At 43.8% G+C, this 22,083-nt stretch overlaps 1 protein-coding gene across 3 annotated transcripts in view; it reads left to right on the top strand.

Annotated features, from left to right (window-relative positions):
- The window catches only part of LOC146805868 (U6 snRNA-associated Sm-like protein LSm2), a 103,766-nt gene that overhangs the window by 10,249 nt on the left and 71,434 nt on the right, over positions 1-22,083 (top strand). The window contains exon 2 of one of the 3 annotated variants that reach the window (XM_085623199.1): positions 19,640-19,707. The exons of the other annotated variants lie outside the window; for them this stretch is intronic. Coding sequence (XP_085479325.1) covers positions 19,640-19,707 — 68 coding nt within the window. The remainder of the gene's footprint in view (positions 1-19,639; positions 19,708-22,083) is intronic. 3 annotated transcript variants of the gene reach the window in all.

Below are 22,083 nucleotides of genomic sequence, written 5' to 3'. Positions count from 1 at the left end.
TCCCAAAATCCTGGCGGGGGAGCATTGTGGTCCGCATTTAAAAAAAAAAAAAAAAGGCTCCAGACCTGACCCAAAAAACTATCGACAAATAGCCCTACTTGATGCAACTGGAAAAATCTTCGCAGCCTGTATCTTAGATCATCTTGAAGACTGGGCCTTCTCCAGTGGCACAATCCCTATGTCTCTGGCAGGATTTCTTCCAAAACATTCAGTGAAAGATACTATCGCAATCTTACAAACGATTCTTGATAAATATGTTGTCTCAAAATCTCAAATTGTATACTGTGTTTTTATTGATTTTTACTACGGCCTTTGATAGGCCAACCCTCTGGAAGAAACTGGTGAGGCTCTGAATCCCCCAAAATTTACTTACAGTAATTATATCTCTCCACACAGAAACCTGGTGCCGAGTTCAAACGGGGGGCTCGAAGGGTCTAACTACACCAATCGCCACGTCAAATGGCCTAAAACAGGGGTGCCTCCTTGCCCCGTTGCGATTTGCCAGAACACTTCACATATGTAAAAAAAAAAAAAAAAATCCTGCCGAAATTAGCATTTAGTGACATAACACATTCTAATGTATGCGGATGACATTGTGATTTTAGATCTTACGCCAATAGGACTCCAAATAAATTTAAACGCATTAAGTAGCTATGCCGATGATGATTTTTTTAGTCCCAAATACCCCGAAAACCAAAATTCTACCTTTTTGGGGGGGGGGGGGGGGGGGGAAGGGAAGCAATTGCAACATTTTAATTGGACATTGTGGGGGAAATCACTTGAGTCAGTTAAAGAATGCATGTATTTAGGTGGGATCTTTACCCAAACCTTACAGAACTCCTCATCTATGACACATCGGTCAAAAGGCGGACGCACATGTAGGAGTATTGTTGAGGCTATACTTCTCTGGAAATACACATTTCCAACCTATGCTGGAGGTATATGGGATGAAAATTCCGCCCATTTTAACCTATGGCTTAGAATACATGCACATAAAAACCTGGAAATCAGCAAAAACGAGAGAAGGGAACTTACTACGGAGACTAATAAGAGTCAATCAAGCTGTACCAACCCAAGCATTACGTTTGGAATTTTCCTTAGTCAGTATTCATGCAAGGGCCATCTCTAATCTAATCAGATGGGCTTACCAGCCGACTCTGGTACTTTAAGAAACATCTTAAAATTGGAAACCTTTAGAGAAGTTGTTGCGTTGCACTTTTAACAAGAACCTTAATACAGCTTTAGCCTATCCCATTGCACAGTAGCCCTTTTAGAAACTTGGACTCTGGCACTCTTGAAGCTCTTCTTAAAGAATATGACTTCTAAATTAAGTTTTGACCTGGACGTAGAGCACTGTCTCCAACTAAAACATTATGCAAAAACTATAGCATATAAATCCCTCAAGAAATACACATACTTTTTATTAGATCATAGGATTCGACGCTGTATTCTCTTACTGAGGTTGGAAATCCTCCCCCTGAATGCACATACAGCAAAGTGGAATACTAAAAACGCAACAGGGCTTTGTGATTTATGTAAAGGAGGATTGCAAGATCTAACTCATGTTTTAGTGTTCTGCCCCAAATACTACTCTAGTAGAAGCACGGTGGCGGTATATAAGGTAGACCTGGGCTAAAATTCCGTTCTGCTCGCGGAAATTGCGATAATTTGACATTTTCGCGTTCCGCGGAGAGCGCAAAAATTTCAATTTCCGCATCCTACCGGAAATTTTTTTCTTGCTCGCGCTGTAAAAAAATACATTCTCGCGTGCGCGCGATCGCCTTACCTGTATCCCCGCGTTCGCCGACAAGTTTTCCCGATCCGGTTGCGTTCTCCATGAGATGTTGGATTGTTGGTAGCCATTTGCGCTGTCTCGCGACAGTTCGCGCCCGCATTAACATCATTTGTCATTCGTGGTGCGATCACGTCTTTCTTCTCGCGATCATGCACCGCGAGAGCATGAGATGATTGAGATCTCGTGCCCGTGAGCAACCGCATGGGTAAGTTGGTGAGCCGCGATCACGCAGAAAATACTGCGAACGGGCGGGAAAAAAACTTCCACGTCTTCGCGATATTTCCACGTGTTTGCGGAGATTTTTAACATTTTCGCGATAGTTTGCAAAACTGAATTTCGCAAATTCCGCCCACCCCTAATATAAGGCCTATTAGAATTCGATACAATGTTCCTTCTGCACAAAGCTTAAATACTCTGTAAATTAGCACCGGACGTATTTGTTTGTTGCCAACTGTATACATTTAAAGATTTTCTTAAAGCTGTTTTAACACGTTAACCGTGGCGCAAATTCACTTTTAATGAGTGGGCGGGGCCGCGTCGGCCAACGGACGTGCACAGCACTAGCCAGGTAGTGCTCGCGTTGGCCGACGCACGCAGGCAACGGGTTAAAGTTGATGATGATAATGTTTTTAAACTCCACATCAAAAGCCGATTTTATGACCAATTCACAACAGACCCAATTTTATTTTTTCTCAAGGTCTATGTAAATTTTGAAAAATAACCACTAGACAAACACAAATATTTTATGTGTTTTAAAGTGGCATAAACTCTTAAACAGACTTGAGCTAAAATCATTTTAAAAAGCTATGATGAATGGCTTCTGGATCATAAATGTTTAAAGTTGATGATATGAGTTTTCTGCTAAATGTTTTAAAATCGTGTTTGTATGTTTATTGACCTCAGTCGAGGTCTATATCAAATAAAATAAACTTGAAACTTAATGCAGTAAGTAAACAGTCTCCTTTGTATTGCTTTCAACCTAGATCAACTGTATATTTTTTCACCTTCCAGTCTACCTTTTTTTTTAAATTTTATTTTTTTACTAATTTGATAGTGTCCCGTTCATTTTTCTCCTTCATAAGCTTCAGATTCATATATTGATCATGCTGCAAAGAGGCCAACCCAATGGCATTTTATATGTTTATACAAGTGTACATCTTATGTGGGGGGCAGGGTGGGGGTATAAACAGTAAGCACACTGACGTCGTATACCATATTCTTTCTGCTCCAGATATGATCACCAGGCAGGGTTAAGTATAAAATTAGGTTTATATTTATGAAACAATTGTAATATAGAGGGTTTGCCGTATCGTCCTCCATATATCGAAGCCATTTGTCATACGTACTGCTCCAGTATAGCCAATTATGGCACTGTACAAGGAAGTAAAAGCTTCAGCAAAACCATTCCATAATTGTAGGTTGTCGGCATAATTTAGATCTATTTTTATTCTCAATTTTAAATGTTTGGCCCTCTTCAACATCATGTGGCGGTGTTTGTAAAAGTTGGGTCTAATGCTGATATGCTGGGTGCTGAAGACTGGGTAGTTGAGCTTGGCCATAACATGCAACACAGTTGTAGGAAGGTGGAGTATTATGTGGTAATACTGGTTAGGCTTCACCATGCAATATTCTCATAAATCCCCAAAGATGGTCCTTGGATTCACAATAATAAATCCTTGGCTCAGTCCTGGTAGAGTGGCGAGGGCAGCCCAGCTTCACTAGCGGAACATTTTAAGCACTTCAGAGTACCAAAATGGACGATAAGTAATTGGCACAGTTCAAAAGAAATCCAACACCAATTTATGAAAATAAAGCAGATTTTTATATTCATTTAGACACCAAAGCGAACGAGATCAGATGCATATAACCAAAGTTATTGATTTTTAGAAGCAAACTTTAATCAGTGCAAAATAACACTGTAAAACTTTTAGAGTCCGTGGTAAAATTCACTAGTGACTATCGGTCACATGCAAGTTGAGTCTCTGAGTGGAGCCCAAAGAGGGTAAATGTGATGTGGGTCCCAGGACCAAGCCACGACAAACAGTTTGATTTTTACCTGGCTCGAGAAGCCAGGGTGCAGAGTTGTCCTGCCTGTCCTTGGTGCTGATGCAGGGGAGACAGTTTTACCTCTTATACGGTGCTGGTGGGGGACTGGCTTCAAAATGTCAACAATGAAGCCACTGCTGGTGTTGGATGAAGGTTTTGCAGAGTTCCTTCGAGGTGCAACTTCCAGTAAAGGTGGTGGCCGCCAAACTGGCAACAGTAAGCACAGCAGAAAGTTAATTTGAGCTCCAGGGGAACACTGTAGCTGCCTGAAACTTTGTGAGGTCAGGACTACGTTTCCCAGAATGCACTGGACTATCTACTTGTGGGCAGTCCCTTGGAGTGCCCGATGGCCAGTGATTCGTTGGTTCCAATACGTTTTTTTTACCTGCTGTTGCAGGGGACTAGTGCCACTAGTCCAGGGAAGTCTGGTGATACCTTTGGCTCTCAAAGGGATTCATCTGGGGGACCCAAGCTTTGGTCCAGGGCGAGCCTTGTTTGTACAGTTCCAGGAAGGTTGCCACTGGTGTAGATATGGGTATTCCTTAGGTGTGATTGGCATATATTAAAAATAGTGCATTGACTTTGCCACGCATGCTGAGGGCAAAGTCAAGTTCAAGCAGTTTGCACTACTCCTGCAGCCTGCAATGGAAGACCTGCTGTTATGTTATGTTAATTTAATCTTATTAGGCGCTCAGCTACCCAAGGGTTTCCCGGCACCGCCTGTAGAACAGAGGAAAGGGTAAGTAGATTCTACATATTAAACAGCCAGGTTTTTAAGCACTTACTATAATTCTCATAAATGGTTTCAGTCCGAAGTGCCAGCGGAAGGGAGTTCCACAGGGAGGGGCCAATACAAGAAAAGGATCAACCACCCATACGGGACAGCCTGAACCGAGGCACCGTGAATTTCACCTGAGTAGCGGATCATAAGGAGCGTGATGGAAGGTAAAGGTGAACCAGAGCATTCAGATATTGAGGCGCTGTACCACTTTTGATTTTTTTAAACATATAGCTCAGGGCTTTGAACTTAATGCAGTTCTCAACCCTGAGCCAATGAAAATCACGGAGGGCGCCTGAAATAGAAGCTGTTTTTGGGACCTTACAAAGCAACCTGGCTGCTGCATTTTGTACCAGCTGTAACTTTCGTACCACATCCTTATTGGCTCCGAGATACAAAATGTTGCCATAATCCAGCCTTGAAGTAACCAGAGCATGGACCACAGTGCGTTGTGTGGATAAAGGCATCATCCAAAGGATTTTCCTAAGCCACTTAAGGATAGTAAAACAAATGGATGCTACTTTCACTGCTTGTTGCCTCATTGAAAGTTGGTCATCAATTATGACACCTAAGTTACGAACCTGCTGATTGGGTTTGGGCAAGGCACCCATTTCAGGTGGCCAATGTTGGGGGCCCCATAGATCTTTATTCTTGCCCAATATCAACACCTCTGTCTTTTTTCCATTAAGTTTAAGCAGGTTGGCTTGCATCCATCCTGCAATATTCCTCAACCTGATTGAAGAGAAGATGGTTTGAGCGCCCTGTCAGCAGTTAAGGAAAAGACATTCTGGGTTTCGTCAGCGTAAGAAAAGAGACCACCCCGATTCTTCAGCGATCAACACCAAAGGCCTGACATAAATGTTGAATAATAAAGGGTTGAGGATCGAACCTTGGGGAACGCCATTGGGTAAAAAGTAAGTTTAAAACTGGATGTGGGAGGAAAAACTTGTAACGTATGTTCCGCCAGGAAGTCTACAAGCCAGTTAAGTGCCACACCAGTCACTCCCAAGGATTGCAAAGCCTGCAGGAGCAGAGTATGGGATAGTGTCAAACGCGGCACTTAAATCAAAGAGTATAAGAGCCACGGTCTTCCCGTCATCCATATGGTTACGTACCATTTCTGTGACTCCAAGCAACGTAGTCTCCACAGAAAAACCTGGGCGAAAGCCAGACTGTGAGCCATGCAAGAATTTGTGGGATTCAACGAAAGATGACAGTTGAATGTTGACATGTTTTTTCCAAGATTTTAAAAATAGCCGGGAGCAGAGAAATGGGCCGGAAATTAGACAGTTGTGCTGGGTCAGCGTTAGGTTTTTTTTGAAGTGGGAGAACAATTGCATGCTTCCAAGCAGATGGTACCTTAGCTTCCACTTGCTGTCAGTAGTTTACCTTGGTCATTCAGGATGACGCAAACAGTGGTTTAGGCCCTAGTGATCCCTTTAACACCCATGCCCTGGGTACCACTGATACCATATACTATGGACTTGAAAGGGGGTGGAAGTCCTTGCCAATTAGGGTTACCAATTCACACATCGTTTAGGGGAAGAGCACTGGGGCCTGGTTAGCAGGGTACAGTGCATCGTCAGTCAAAAAACAGCATTTATAGTCCAAATGGAGTAAAAAAGTGGAGGGCATCTGCAAAAAGTACCTGTCTACTTACAGCTATGATTAGTACAAAGGAACAAGGCAACGTAGAGGGCAGAGGTAAATGGTTTCCCAGCCTGTTTTTCCTGCATGGTGATTGGTTGGTTGTTGCTGTGAACTTGGGGATCGATTTATATCTTGGAGGTATAGATACTCAATCACGTCAGTGTCTGTTCTACCACAATAATGGTCCGTCTGCCAAATTGATCAGTGTCTCCTTGATTAACCCCCTCTGACGGCTTTATGAAGTAAGGGCCTTCAGAGGCAGACTTCGAATTCCACCCACCTTATTTATATCAACATAATTAGAGGTCAGTTTTCACTGCCCGGAAATCCCTGGCGGTAATGGGCAGTGAAAACTGCTAAATGCTGCCTTCACCAAAGGAGATGATTCTTTTGTATATATTCATTTTCAAAAAGAAAATCTTGCATTGGAATGAAAAAATAAAATAAAGAAAATAATGGTGCGAGGCTCCGTTATGTTGCCTTAGCCGTGCACCAAACTGTAATCTGCATTGACAGGAACTGGTGTGACGGTGGTTTCTGCAAATGCTTCAAAAATGACCACTAGCTTGGCAGTCATTTCTAAATTTGGCAGGTGTCCCCTCCATCAGGATGATGGAGTAATTTACTCCAATACTGTGATGAAAAAACTGTCCACCTGCCAAACATAAATCTGGCCCTTGGTGTTTAGAGAAATACGTGCAGCTCGTACTCTGTGTTGTTAAACTATGGAGGATGGCAAGTGCTTAGCAGAATGGTAAAAGATTAAACCAGAAGTGGGCTGGAAGAGGGGGTTCTTCTTAAGTGAGTCCCACAATGGCCGGTCTAGAGCAAATGATTCAGGCTGCTGCTTTTAAAGCAATAGAAGTCATTTCTCTCGTCCAAAAAAGCCAAGATGGATCCCCCAGACCCTGATGATGAGGAAATCAAGGGGAGATTTAGTCAAGGGGCAGAGTTAAATGACAACACATCAGAAGTTATATGGCTTTTCCTGCTACCTTAACTGTTGATAAAGGGAGGATTATTTTGCTAATTCTAAAAAAAAATAATAATCAACCTGAATCGTTGCCATTACATAAAGCTATCTGGAATGCCAGAGAGGGGGAATGGAAAGATATTCATAAACATAGATTCCTGCCTTGTTGACTAAAATGTATTCTCTTTAAGGGTTTGCGGAGCTTAAAAATAGTTGATTGATGGCAGGACAAAGTGCAGACCGCTATTGGACCTGAAAGTGGTAAATTCTTCTATACCGTATAGGAAATTCTAGATGATAACTTCTTAGAGGATCTTTTTAGAGGATCTTTTTTTCCCTTCCTGTCGAAGTTTTTGTTTTTTTTATTATTGGATTTAAGTGTGCTTAACTAGATGTACCAATTCATCCAGCCACTCAAAGATGTGTGTTTTTGTATACAGAGATAACATTACCGATTCCAGTTGTTACCTTTGGTCTTTCTTAGCCTCCCAGGGTGTTTACCCTTGAACCTTTTTGCGGCCCATGTGTTTTAGTAGGAGGTGTAGGTGAGGTTGGACAACAGGGTTTTTAAATTATCACTATTCAGTCTTTTATTTGAATCATCAATACGTTAGTGTGGGAAATTTGTCAGTGGGCAGAGCTGAATTTGTCTGAGAGGTTAATTCATCATGGGAGCTAGTGAGGAAGTATTGTCTACTCAGCTAGACCTCTTTGCATGGGTAAAAAATGCTTGATTACCCAAATTCTGCCAATTATACCCTCCCCCAAAGTTTGATTGATTGAACGCAATGTCATTCGAGTGGCCAAAATCACTATCTGAAATTTATTTTTTCATTCAGCAGTTCAGGCGTCCTGCGACGTTGAGAATTTGTTCCCATTATTGGCAGTCATTTGAGAAATGGTGCATGGAGAATGGGTAATCAGATTTGCTCATTGATGTGATCAAGGATTTTGATTTTGGGTTAGACCTTCTGGGCTCACAGGACAGCAATTGAGGCCTTCAGAAATCCGAAATGGTAATTAGAATGTTTGGGTGCTTTTTTACCTCATCTCCTTTTCTAAGCTGGAATCTGCCTTTGGTGTTGCAGGCATTATATTTTCCACCCTTTTTTTAGGCCTCACTTGAGACAGCGCATGCACTGTTGTTTGCAAGACATTTGGATTATTTAAAGAAAGCTTCAAGTGCGCCTATTGTTACCATTGGTAGTGATCATTACTTTACTTCTCTTTGGTTAGCGCGTGCCCCTCCCTTGGAGCAGGGCGGATGTACTGCTTCCTTCCACTTGTAGCATTTTTGGACGGTCCTTATTTTCTTTTACTTGTACCTGCTCCTCCCACATTCTTGCTTACAGTGTCCATACCATGCCCCCTCCCTTTTTAGGTCTCGCATAGCGTTGCGGCGCAACACGCTGTTTACTTTGTGAGGCATGCAGTATAGTGGGGAAGCTCCGCCCATTTTTTTCATTGGCTTAAATCGGAAATGCTGTATTCTGATTTGTTTTCGGCTTGTTTGTTCCGCCTCCTCACGGCCATGTTGTCATTTTTCTCCTTCCATTGTTATTGGCCCCTTTACTTTACAAACTCTTTTGTTCCTCTGCCCCCCCCCCCCCTTCCCTCCCGCAGTCCATAACTTCTCTGCCCTCACCCCCCCCCCCTACCCCCACTCTGCCTTCTTGGACACCCACACGTTTGTTTACAATGTAATAGGTCACTTGTAATACGAGTCCTATTGCATTTATAAATGCTTGTTATCTCCTGGGATTGGCTGGCTGAGTCTCGCACTTTATTTTGCCTGACCTGTCCAGACGGCTATTTTACGCATGCGTCCAGCAGCTGCTATACAGATGCTGCTGTGCACAAAGAGGAAGGTGTTTACCAGGACCCAGGCAGCCACGCAGCAGAGCAGGAGTGAAGCGCGCTGCGCCTGAACACCCACTGCTGCAACCTTTACAGCAGCGCCAGGGGTCACATCGTGACATGAGGGAGGTACAGACGACCCATCCCGCTCTTTGCCTCAGTCTACTCCGAACAGTCACCTAAACAAATATGCCTTGTCATTCGGGTGCCGAGTTGTGGTTGGATTTTCGTGGCTCACACGTGCACCAGAAGCATAAATGTGATGATGGATCTGGCTGGGGTACATGATGTCATGTAAAGAAGCCTCCATTAGTCAGCCCTCTGGAGGCCCCTTCACGCAGTCCCCACATTTTTATTTTGGATACGGCTCTATAACATCTTTGATCCGGTCGCCATCCGTTGTTGCCCCATCCTGTTCTGCCAGGTCACCTCTCAGCCAGTAAGAGCTGGTAATCTGGTAAAATGGCTTATTGCTGCTGTGGCCGGGCCCAGCAGATGTTTTCATTGGAAGGGCAACCAGAGAAGGGCCTGACTCGCAGAAACCTCGATTCCAGGGTTCAATTCCAGGCAGAGGGGGCGAGAGGCGATGTCTTGTAGCCGAATTCTTTATTTCAGCATTTTACGCTACTTTTGAACTTTCCAAATATTTGTTGTAAATTTGCAACTAACGCATAGTTCCTTTATACTAACCCACCACTAATCCTTTTTGGTTTCCGAAGTAGCGTTCTACTCGTCGAAAAGCGCTTCGCCCCTTCGTCAGGGGTGGTAAACGTTATATAAATGCCAATTACTGTGGACAGCAGTACGCTGGCTTCACTTTAGCCCTTCTGTGTCTCTGAGGTAGAAGAGGGAAATTGTGTATATTGTCATCCCGCTCCACGACATTGTACCCCAGAGCGCTCCAAAGCAATACTAATGGCAATCAGCGCTATGCAAATCTCCGTTGACATATCATTTAGTTCCATTTCTACATCGCGTCATACCCTGATGATGCAATTAAGTGCCTAGCATGCTAAACAGCAGAAAGCGCTTGGTCACGCGAGACATGACCAGAGAGCTGCTCTTACCGTGAAACTCATGGCTACACTTCAGCCTGTACTAAATGTATTTTTTTTAAGATAGCTGTCCACGCATCACTTTTGGTACTTCTGAGCGCTGTAAATAACAATTTAATGGCACCCAATTTACAGACCACCAGAAGGATGGAAGGCTGAGGGGCATTTGCCGGAAATTCGACCTCATGACCTTCCGAGTACTGCATGCTCCAGCGGCGAGCATTCAACTCACTGAGCCATCCGGACGCTTAGATAAAGGCCTCGATAGAGCCCGAGTGAGAAGGTTTACATAGCATCACTGTGTAAGGGTGGACGGATATTGCTTGTAGGCGTGGCCTACGTGGGGCACAGTTTAGGGCCCTACGAGATGACCAGGAAGTTGGCCTTATGTCACTGTGATCATCAGCCTGCACTTGCAAGCGAGAGACAGGTGTGCCCCGGTCTCGCCTCCTATCCCTGTGCGGGACTTTGGTGATTCCATCCCGCATCGACTGGGTATGAGGCGGGTCTTTGCCACATCCCCCGAATCCAAGGTGCTCTTGAATGTTTTTGGCCTTTGCCAGGAAGGAGCTCCACACTTCTAATGTGTTATCATTAAAAATACTCCTTCTTGGTATGTAGGAGTCAGGTAACCAGTTCATGTAGAATAACAAGTTGTAGGTTTATTGACGAGAATTAGTTACAACCAGGCGGTGGATGCAAGTAACAACGCATACCACGTGCTCTACCTTCATGATTAAAGTGAAAAACAGAATTTCCTTTGTAGGCTCTTTGAAGAGCCTGACTGCCAAGACTGTTGTATTGCATTTTTAAAAGCAGCTCTGCAGCGTGTTTGTTATTCGCCCCCCCCCTGCCTCTCCCCCCCCCCCCCCCACCTGTTCACAGTTAGCACTCAAATGAGGTGCTATACTCACCCCTTTGATGGCAACAGCCACCCTGCCTGCTTTTAGGCTTCTGAACTAATTTGCTTCCAGTTTGTTTCACGCTTCTAGGTTATCATTCTGCAATAACAATCATTTCAGTTTCTTCATTAACACTATCAATGGTGCTGCAGTGGCAGTGGCACCGGGGAACATGGGCTGGAGGTTTCCACTGAATCCTGATTGTTGCTGTAGTTTACTACCCAATCCCCTGTCACAGACAAGTTTCCTAGTTTGCACAAGGGCCCCTGGCACACTTGATACTCCACAGTAATGCAGATATGTTCACATACCTTTCTCTGAATGCTTCCACCTCGGGGGCGGACACCACAGCTGACGGGACCAACCTAGGTCCAAATCAGATTTTCAGAATATTCATATAAGATATATTTCTATATCTAATATCTGTCCTGAAATCTGGCATCGATTTGGTGCTGCTGAAGTTAGGTTGAACAGGTCAGTGTGACTACGACCCAAGTGTTTCACCACTGGGAACTCTATGGTTGGGTAACTGAGGGGGGAGTCAATAGCTTTGGCTGCCCACTAGGGGTCAGTGTCACAGCACCCTCTCTCTGCTAAGGATATCATTCTGGCCTGCCTGGATTACTCTGTTAAATCCCTCTGCCACAGATTTACCAGCATAGGAGATAGCGATAACTCCTCGGAGAGGGGGGGATTATTGAATTTACAGTGGTATCCCTGTAGTGCAGCTGAGAAATTAGGAAATACATGGGGACTCAGTGGCTTAAAAACACACAAGCTAAAAATATGTGCTTATGATAAGTAGCGTGCCGCCTGCCTTGTATTTTGCTGCTTCTGTCACTGCATCCAGATATATGATGCAACTAGTAACATCATACCAACAAGTCAGAACTATTGGCTTTGTCTATGGCTGTTAGTGGTATAAGATAAATAAGCAGCAATTATGGCTTGTATATAATATTGGATAAGCTTCCACTTAAAGCCCTGGTGACACCACAAGGTTGCTAATCCAATTTTTTTTTTTTTAAAAAGAAGGGAAATCCATAGAGAAAATGAGTAGTGTAAGCACGCTGTTGTGTCTAAGTTAGAATTAAGTTACGTATTGTAGCGTGCACTTTGTGGCATCACTGATGACGCTCGGAATCCCCGAGTGTCATCGGTGATCAGTTGGAGATTGCACAGGTGGAGTGCAGCTGTGCGGAGCTGCGTTGCTTTTTTGGCTTCGTTATTCAGAGCTAAATAAAATATCTTGACCTACACCGGTTCACGGAGTATTGATCTCAAGAAATTTGGCGACGACTTGGAAAAGAAAGGAACTCGGATCACAGAAGAAACTCCTACGACATAAAAAAAAAAAAATCGATCTGATGAAGCATTGATATTGATAAGGAGGTAGCAGTGTGCTCCCATCCCCCTTCTGTTTCAAAAAGGCTCCCTTGAGCCACTGGGCTGACGAGCTCATGGGAGGCACCTGTGCGCCAGGGAGAGGTACAGAGACCTGAGAGTATTGTGGCAGCTTTCTCAGCAAACCCCAGAAGAATTTCGTTTTATCTCTACTGAAGAAGGATGAAATCCAGAAACACATGTGTCTAGAGATTAACAGCACTAACCTGCACCAACTTTGGTGAGACACTCTGCAAAATTTCAAGTAAGCATTTAAATTGAACTGCATGTACCAGGATGCAAAGGGGCGAACTGTGCTGGGAGGTAGCAGTGTGCTCCCATCCCCCTTCTATTGATAAGAATGCTCGATCGGGAAGAGGAGAGTCCAGTGTGAATTAGTGAGTCCGTGAATTCGGTGAGTCAATTTATTCATTAATAAGAAGCCAGCACATCTACAGAAGACGTTGGACCGAATTAGGCGTTTATATTTAAAAATTGACTGGCATTCGTTTCAATGCAGTAGATTTTTGTTCGATTTAGAACACTCTTACCGGCAAACACTCAGCATTCTGCACTCGTCATCCACGAATAGTGTCATCAACTAACTTACGTGCTTAGCGTGCGCATTACGCACTACGCTCCACGTAGTGCGTGCGGCCATTTTGGCAACGCAAATAACTAACTTCAAATCGGAAACATTGCGTTTGCGCTCCGGTGAAGCGCACACAGTCTTCAATTTATAACCACTTTCACGAATTCTGAATGCAACAAATTCAAGGTGTCTGCCCCTCCTTACCTCTCTAAACCTCACCCCATCGCTCAGGGGGTTCCACAGGGTTCAGCGCTGAGCCCCTCCCTCTTCAACCTATACGTCCAGCCACTCACGGACGTAGCTAGAGAATGGGGGCTCACGCTTGTATCATACGCGGACGACACCCAGTTGGTTGTCACCCTCTCGGAAAGCCCGTCCGCCATGGCATCCAACTTCAAAGAGGGTATGTCTGCTGTGGCTCGCTGGATGACGGACAACTACCTCCAACTCAACGCCGGAAAAACCGAGGTGCTCCTCCTGGGCCGTAACATCAGCCTTTGGAACGAGCACTGGTGGCCGTCATCCTTAGGCAACACCCCACTCCCCAAAAGCTGTGTGAAAAATCTGGGAGTCTGGGTTGATGCCAACCTTAGTTTCCAATCCCACACAAAAAAGGTGGCAGCCACCTGCATAGGCCTTTTAAGGAACCTCAGGCCCATACTTGGGCTCTTCGATGCCAAGGCCCGCCAGCTCATTATCCAGGCCACCATTCTATCACGCCTGGACTACGCTAATGTCCTCCTGTTGGGAGCTAATAAAGCGGAAACAGCCAGATTCCAACGCATTCAAAATGCGGCAGCTAGAACGCTGGTTGGCCTCCCACGGAGGTGCTCAGCCAGAGCCACCATCCGCAAGCTCCACTGGCTTCCCGTGGACCACAGAATCCAATTCAAGGCCTTAGTCATGATCTTTAAGATCGTGAAACTGGGAAGCCCCCCTCTGCTCCGAAGCCTTGTCCAACCCTACGCCCCTGGCCGTGCTCTTCGCTCTACCAACCAACTCCTCCTGTCAATCCCTAGGTTTCGACTTTGCCGAACTGGAGGCCGCTCCTTTGGGGTCCTTGGCCCCAAACTGTGGAACGATCTCCCCCTCAGCATTCGCACTATTGACTCCCTCCCTGCTTTTCGCAAAGCAATTAAGACTCATCTCTTCCCTGCTGCCTAGTTACCCCTCCCCCTCCACCTCAGATTAGTTTGTCTGTTCTTAGCGCCGGGACACCCCTTTGCCGGGGTAGCTGTTGCGCTCTACCAAATCAATCAAATCAAATCAAATCAAATCAAGCACAGTATAACGATTGCTACCACAATCAAGTAATCTTAATTTTAATATTTACAACTTTCGTACAAGGAGTCTGCCTTCATATTAATTACGGTGACAGGCACACCATTCCATTACATGTACTTGCCTGTGCTTACCATGTACCACAACCAAGGGTTATCTTTATTTTAATATTTACAACTTTCGTACAGGGATTTTGCCTTCACATTAATTACGGTGACAGGCACACCATTACAAGTACTTGCCTCTGCCTGTCAATTATCAAACCCTCACGTCTCGCAACAAGTGATCATCACTGGTTCACCTCCATTGTTCTACTGCACAATTTTACCATTATAACATAAGTAATACAAAATGTGTGCAGCTCAAACTTTTTCGCTAACTCCTCCTCAATCCTTTCTCACCACTAAAGGAGATCCTCCGATTAAATGGCTTGAATGGAGGGAATATTTTTAAAATTATATTGATGCATTAGAAGATGGTGGTGATTTGACACAAGTAAGGAAGAAGAAGATTTTAATTCATTCTCTTGGCCCTCGAGGTTTAAAAGTGTATAATTCAATGAATAATAAAAGTCATCCTGATGATGATTCAAACGGTGTTCTTCATGCATTAGAAGATCTTGACACTTATTATTCAACGTCGGTTTGCATAGCCATTGACAGACATACATTGTTTTTGGCAGAAAACAAGAGAAGCAAGAATTTGTAGAAGATTTTGTTTCAGATCTAATAAAATTGGCTTTGACATGTAGATTTGGTCCTTTAGAGGAAGAATTTATTAGAGATCAAATCATAATGTATGTAAATAATGAGCATGTTCAAGAGCGTCTTTGGATACATGGTGAAGCTTCATTGTCAGTCGTTGCTTTAGTCAAGAAGGCAGAAATCACTAACAAATGTGCTAAAGCCAGTCTGTAAATATTCCCACACCTAACAGACAACACCAACAATAAATCTGGTTCATCAACATTAAGGTGTTACAGATGTGGCAGTAAAAGCCATTTAGCCAACTTTAAAAACTGTCCAGCGAGGAAACAGAAATGCCTTCAATGTGGAGTTATTGGCCATTTCACGAAGGCGTGTCGACGGAACATAAATAAGAAAGAGTTAATTTACTTAAGGATGATTGAATTGACTCTTCATCTACATCATCGTGTGATTATGTTTCATCTAAGAATATAGATTATGTTTTAGGTGTATCAGATACTGTAAACTCTTTGAATGTTAATTGCAAATCCAAACCTGTATGTGCCATGTCCATTGGTGGTGTAGGAATACTTCTTGTGGCGGATTCGGATTCTCCGTACACTATCATTGACAAAGCATTATGGGAGAAAGATTTTGTTGATGTATTATGGTCTACCTTATTACCTCCTGATATTTCACCTGAGAGCTTTACAGAGGAAAAAATAGATATAGTGGGTTACATGGAACTTTTTTTTTAATTCAAGAGAAGATCTTGTAGTGGCAAATTATATGTGGCTTTAGATGGCCCCCCTGTGTTAGGATGGATAGATCAAAGAAGCTTGAACATCATCCTTAATCCCAATAGTCCTGAACAAGTAATGATCCTAGATACGAACAATGATTACCACAGTGAACTTAAAAAGAAATTTCCTCAGGTTTTTTCTAACCAAGTAGGACAGTTTTAGGGTTATGTTCACAAAATTATACTGAAAAACGACGCTGTACCTACAGTTACAAAATCTAGACACATTCCATGGTCTGCTAGAGATGAGGTCACAAAAGAATGAATACGCCTTTTAGATGATGGCATCATCGAAGAGGTAGAAGCTTCAGATTGGGTCGCACCCTTAGTCGTGGCCCGAAGGCTAATGGCAAGGTCCGCCTATGCATTGATTTGAGGTCCCTTAATAAGAATATTGTAGTTGAGAGATTCCCCTTGCCAAAAATTAACAAATTGATTTCTCTTACCAAAGGCATGCAATGGTTCTAAGTTATTGACTTGACGTTAGCATATCATCAAATTCAACTACATGATGATAGTAAGAGCTTGACCACATTTATGACCCCTCAAGGGTGTTATCGCTTTACGCGCATGCCGTTTGGCCTTGCGTCAGTGGCTGCAGGGTTTCAAAAGCTCATGTTTAAGTTATTTCATGATTTACCGGGCATCTTATTTTTTCAGGATGATATCCTTATCATGGGTGAAAATAAGTGCATACATGATGAGAGAATTAATTCAGTTCTGAATGTGTTGAAAGAAAAAGGCCTTACTGCAGAGCTATCTAAGTGCAAATTTGGAGTAGATTTTTTAGACTATTTGGGTCATGACATTTCTGCTCGGGGTATAAAACCAAAGTCTAAACTGATGAATGCCATCAAGAATGCTCCACCTCCTGAAAGTAAAGATGAACTAAGGTCCTTCTTAGGGCTCATGGAGTTTTATTGTAAATTTGTGAGAAATGTTTCTGAGAAAACATTTAACATGCGTCAATGCGTCAGTTGCTGAAGAGCAAATCTAGTTTTATATGGTCTGATTTAGTTCAACAAGATTTTAATAAACTCAAAAATGAACTGTGTTATGCAAAGGAATTAGTGGGATTTGATCCTTCTTTGCCTTGCATCATTACTATCGATGCTAGTCAAAGAGGATTGGGTGCCGTTCTATCTCAAAAAGAAACTAATGGTGAGGAAAAGGCTGTTGCTTATGCATCCAGGGCACTGTCTCCAGCGGAGGAACGATACTCTGTTATCGAAAGAGAAGCGTTAGCAGTTGTTTGGGCATTTGAGCATTTTCAGAATTTTGTTTGGGGTTATGTGGAGGTCAGGTGTGATCACAAACCCTTAGTGAAGGTACTTTCCCCAGAAGGGTTACTGAATGCTACGCCCAGAATAGCAAGAATGTCTGTGCGACTGTTGGATTACAGATACTCTGTAAATTATATTCCAGGGGTCAAGAACCAAGTTGCTGATTGTCTGAGTAGATTACCATTACCCTTGGAGTCTTCCACAGAGAATTTGGACGATTTCAAAGTTGCCGGAATAAATGTGGATAAGGACAATGTTACATTAAGTCCCAAAGAATGGGAAGAATCTATGGTGAAGGATGAAACGCTTTCTAAAGTAAGGGAATACATTGTTAATGGTTGGCCTATTAAAAGATTGCTGGGTGAAGAGTTGAAACAATACTGGGAGGTTCGTGATGAGCTATCAATTAAGGATTGCAACATACTGCGCAGTGAAAAGATAATTCCACCTAAAGTATTAAGGATGAAGGTTATTAAGGTGTCATGAGGGCCATCTTGGTATTGTTAAAACAAAAAAATGTATTAGGGAACTATACTGGTGGCCAGGAGTGCACACTGAAGTGGAGAGAGTTGTGAGAGATTGTCCATCATGTATGAACTCAGATAAATCTCAGAGAATTACCATTCCTCCTTTGTGTCCAATAGCATGTCCTGAGATGCCTTGGGAAATCCTTGGGTTAGATATTACTGGGCCAATTATAAAAGATGATGGTAATCTGTGTATATTAGTTGCATTAGACTATTTTTCGAAATGGCCTGAGATCAAAGTTGTGGAAAAAGCGGATTCCGCTAGTGTGCTAGAATTTATGGATGATTTGTTTCAAAGAGAGGGGCTTCCAAAATTAATCATAACAGATAATGGTGTACAATTCAAGTGTCGACTTATTGAGGACTTCCTTGAACGTAATGGTATACTACATGAAGTCACCTCAATTTATCATCCCAGCGGAAATGGCGAAGTAGAAAGGTTTAATCGGGTTATCAAAGACTCTATCCAACTAGCCAATCTCAGAAATCAAGATTGGGTAGTTGGAATTATGAAAATGGTTTGGATGTATCGGATTACGCCTACTGTTACTGGGTATAGTCCATTTACTATCATGAAAGGGCGTGTACCATTTACTAAAGACAACCAATGTTGGTTGAAACACTCTAGGGCACTTGAGTGGTCTCCAGAACATGTCAAGTACAACATTAAATCTCACCAAGGGAAATATAAATTGTACCATGACTCCAAGTAAAACACTAAAGAAGTCAACGTATCGGCTGGGGATTTGGTACGAGTTAAGTTACCTTTCAGAGTAAGGAAGGGGCAAAGTAAATTTTCGAAACCTTTTAGTGTAACTGAAATATTCAAAAATTCATTTAAATTGTCTGATGGAAAAGTTTGGCATATGAGCAGAATTGTGAAATTCAATGAAAAGTCTGATAAGTGCATAGATATCTAAGAAGTCGGATAAGGGTCAAGAAGTTTTCATTGGCTTGATTATGGCAGTGTGGAATCTGGCACATTGTGCAATTCACTGCAGGAAGAAAATTTATTACAGAATGAAGTTCCTTTAGTTTCTACTCAGATGGAGTGTCCTCTTAATTCAGTACAGGTTGAAGAGGAAGTTTCTATAAATGGGGAAGGTCTTCTGTAGAGCCCATCTTCAGTTCCTACAGCTATTACGATTTAGGAAAGGATCAGATTTGCTCTCATCTAGTATATAGGAGCCAAGAAACCAGTGCCTCGATAGCATTCGTCTATTATTCAATGTTTACCACTGTGGTGATGCACACCACATCCCTGCCTGCGTTGCTTATGCATCTCTTCCTTACTGCTCTATGGCCCTGTCTTTATGCTCATTGGCCAACCATGGTCACCTGTTTATCCATAGCGGGCAAAGAATGCCCCTTTCATGTCGGCGGGTTTTACCCTTAAATAATGTACTCTCTGCCAACGAATCACCACGTAGCAGGAATTCGAACCCTAAAGCACATATTAATCTACTGACACTTGATGAAGAGAAAGTGGTCATCGGCCTCAGGACATTTATACTCTTATGAAGAGTATTCTGCTTTTGTAGTGTGACTGAGTAAAGATGTAAATTGTTATATTTTGGATTGACCTAACCTGCTGTGGAATGAGATAAATGTTGTTAGCTTCCAGTGAGTTGGAATGATACATGAAGTAATTTAATGTAGTTTTTTATTGAAATGAGCGGTGATAATGGACAAAAGTTTGGAAGGAGATGACGTAAACAAATGTTCCTTCAAAGTCCTCTTGATATGCCTTGGCCTGAGAGTATGGAGCTGGCCATTAGTGGCTTCGCTTGTACATCTTAAAATAATGTGTTGCTAAGATTAAGGGAGACCCACCTAGAGGCATAGACATGTTGTGCCTTAGATTAGCAGAATAATCTAGTGAGGGTCTTAGAAAGGTGAGTGGAATGCTTTTTGTGAGGCTTTTATTTCTGTACACTGAATAGCAACCCCAGATGCCATGAATTGCAGTGTAGTTTGGAGGTTGTTTGTCATCTGGAGTGTAACTTCATGGCTCTCCCCATTTCTGCAGTTGTTCTACTCCTTCTTCAAGTCCCTGGTGGGTAAAGATGTGGTGGTGGAGCTGAAGAACGACCTCAGGTAAGTGAGTGCAGAGGTGCTGTGTATCCAGTGACTTTATAGCCGCACTCCGAATGATCTTCCCATGCTTACTCAAACAGTATTGTTGACAGTGTTGATTAGTTTGGAACGAAAGATTTTCAGGGCCAAGAAGCACCACACTCCTCTGGTGATCTTCTGCTTATTACCACTACAAAGAACATTTCACAATAAGTGCATGTGCCCTGTGAGATGCATATTAAATTCTTTTTACCGGATTCCAGGACTTGGCCATTGTTACTATACAGCTAGGAAACTTCATGTCTGTTTACTGGCGGAGTAACATTCTGACTTGGCTTTGGTGAACTAAACATTTATGGAATTGTGAATTCTATGTCCGGACTGGAGGCGAGGATTATGCCTTCTTTCTTCACTTTAATCAATAGCAGCGAATATATAATAGACTACATTTCCCATGAACCAAAGGGAAAGAGTAGTCAAAAAACAAACACATGGTAACAACCAATCATTATACATGAGCAGTGTCCAATCAGGGGCCAGGCAGCCCAACATAGTCCATCAACAGTGTCCTCTCTCCGCTGCTACGCAGCAAGTTAAGTACTCGTCAGTGTTGTTGTGACTGTTTAGTGCTTGGATATTATTGCTTGTGCTTTGACTTGGTTGTAATGATTGATGGCGCTGCAGCGCTTTATTCTGTTACGCGATCGCGGGTTTCTGCTCTCTTTTATTGTGCTGTTATGCGGTTTTGCCTCGATCGCGCTGTGCGTTACATTTCTTTGTTCCCAGGTTTTATTTGCAGGGCACGTTTGTTTCCTGTTTCTTTTCCCCTCAACGTGTGGGCTGTGCTCTTCCGTCCCTACGTGGCTTTGGCTGGCTCCGCTCCAGGGTCCTCCCGCCGCCAGAGGGCGTGGGAGGCTGTGTGCCGCGTCGCGTCGTTTGATCTCTCTTCAGAGAGTTTTTCAAACATCACGCGGGCGGTGCACCGAAGCCCCTGATCTGAGGCAAACGCCGGTGAACGGTTGTAGGCGGCAGTGGCTGTTCTGAAGGTCACGCTGCTCCAGATTGCAAAACGCTTTGTGCCCAGGCCCAGTTCTTCAAGGGCAAAATCTATATTTTACCATTTTTACTCAGAACGCCTCTTGGAGGTCCTGTATTGTGGTAAATTGTGTTTAAGGGACTTTGCCCAGATCAGTTCACCCGGTGTCGGGTGTGTTTAAAATTTCTTAGCCAGCAGTCAGTCCCTCGGGCTAGAACCCGGTACATTGTGTGGTTTTGCCACGTAGAAACGACCTGCAGGCTGACACTCAGCCCTGATAAAACCTTTCCTTTCCAGGCCAGGTTATTTCTTGTCTCACTTCACGTGAGTGTTGTATTGCCCCATGGAGTATTACGATTTCCCCGCGGAGGAGGATCCCCTCGCTGATATGCCCTGGGGAGACGCCTTTTATGAGGCGATGGACACTTTAATTTATCGGGCAGTGGACCAAGCCATTTCTCCCTTAGAGACCAGGCTTTCCCTTCAAATTCAGCAAGCTTTTGCCCAGTTTTCCTAGCAGATGGCACCCCAACCACTATTCCCCTTGATCCCCTTGGGTCCCCACCGCCTAAGCGCTCCCGTGACGCAGGTGTGGACGGGGATGCTTTTGATAGCCTTAGGCAGGCTTTCCTGCCAGCGCTCCTTTTCCTGCAGCCCCGGTGCTGCCTCCTATTGACCCAGTCCCTCCTTCTCTCCCTAGCACCTCTCAAAACCCTCCGAGTACCTCGGATATGCTGGACCTTAACGATATAGTCCACCCACGGTCCTCGCACTGAGCACCAGCGGACAAGGTAGCGGCATACGTGGCCGCCCACATCATGCGCCCCCTTGAGAAGGAGGCAAACAACTGCCTTCGGGCGGAGTGTCTTCGCCCCACTCTGGAGGGTGAAGTGTCCCTCACTAAAATTGACCCTCGGATGGGTACTTTTCTTCAAAAGTTCATTAGAGATCCCAAAAAGGGGATTGACAGATCCTGGAGAGCCTGCCAAGATAAGTTCCTGGACGCTTTCGATCCCATCACAAAAATCCTAGATATGGCAGAGGAGGCAAAGGAATCAGGCTCCATAATTTCTCCAGAGACCTTATCCGGATGGGCACAACGAGTGGTGATCTTCATGGGAAACGACTGCCCTTTCCACCGAGCGCCGCCAGTCCCTCCTTATAAAGATTGACCTGAAGCTAGGGGACCTGGCGGACTCTGAGGCGGGCGCTGTTGCCCAGGGTGGCTTATTTGGCGAGCCCTTCGTCAAGCAGCTCGGTAATTTTTGAATACCTTCACCTCTTTAGATCGAGCACAGTCCACCATTAAGAAGGTGTTCCCCCGTGTTTTTCGCGGGGCCGGCCGAGGCAGGGGCCGCTCG

The sequence above is a fragment of the Triturus cristatus genome, chromosome 8, assembly GCF_964204655.1.
Source record: "Triturus cristatus chromosome 8, aTriCri1.1, whole genome shotgun sequence".
NCBI lineage: Eukaryota > Metazoa > Chordata > Amphibia > Caudata > Salamandridae > Triturus > Triturus cristatus.
This window is presented reverse-complemented; position numbering and strand designations above follow the sequence as displayed.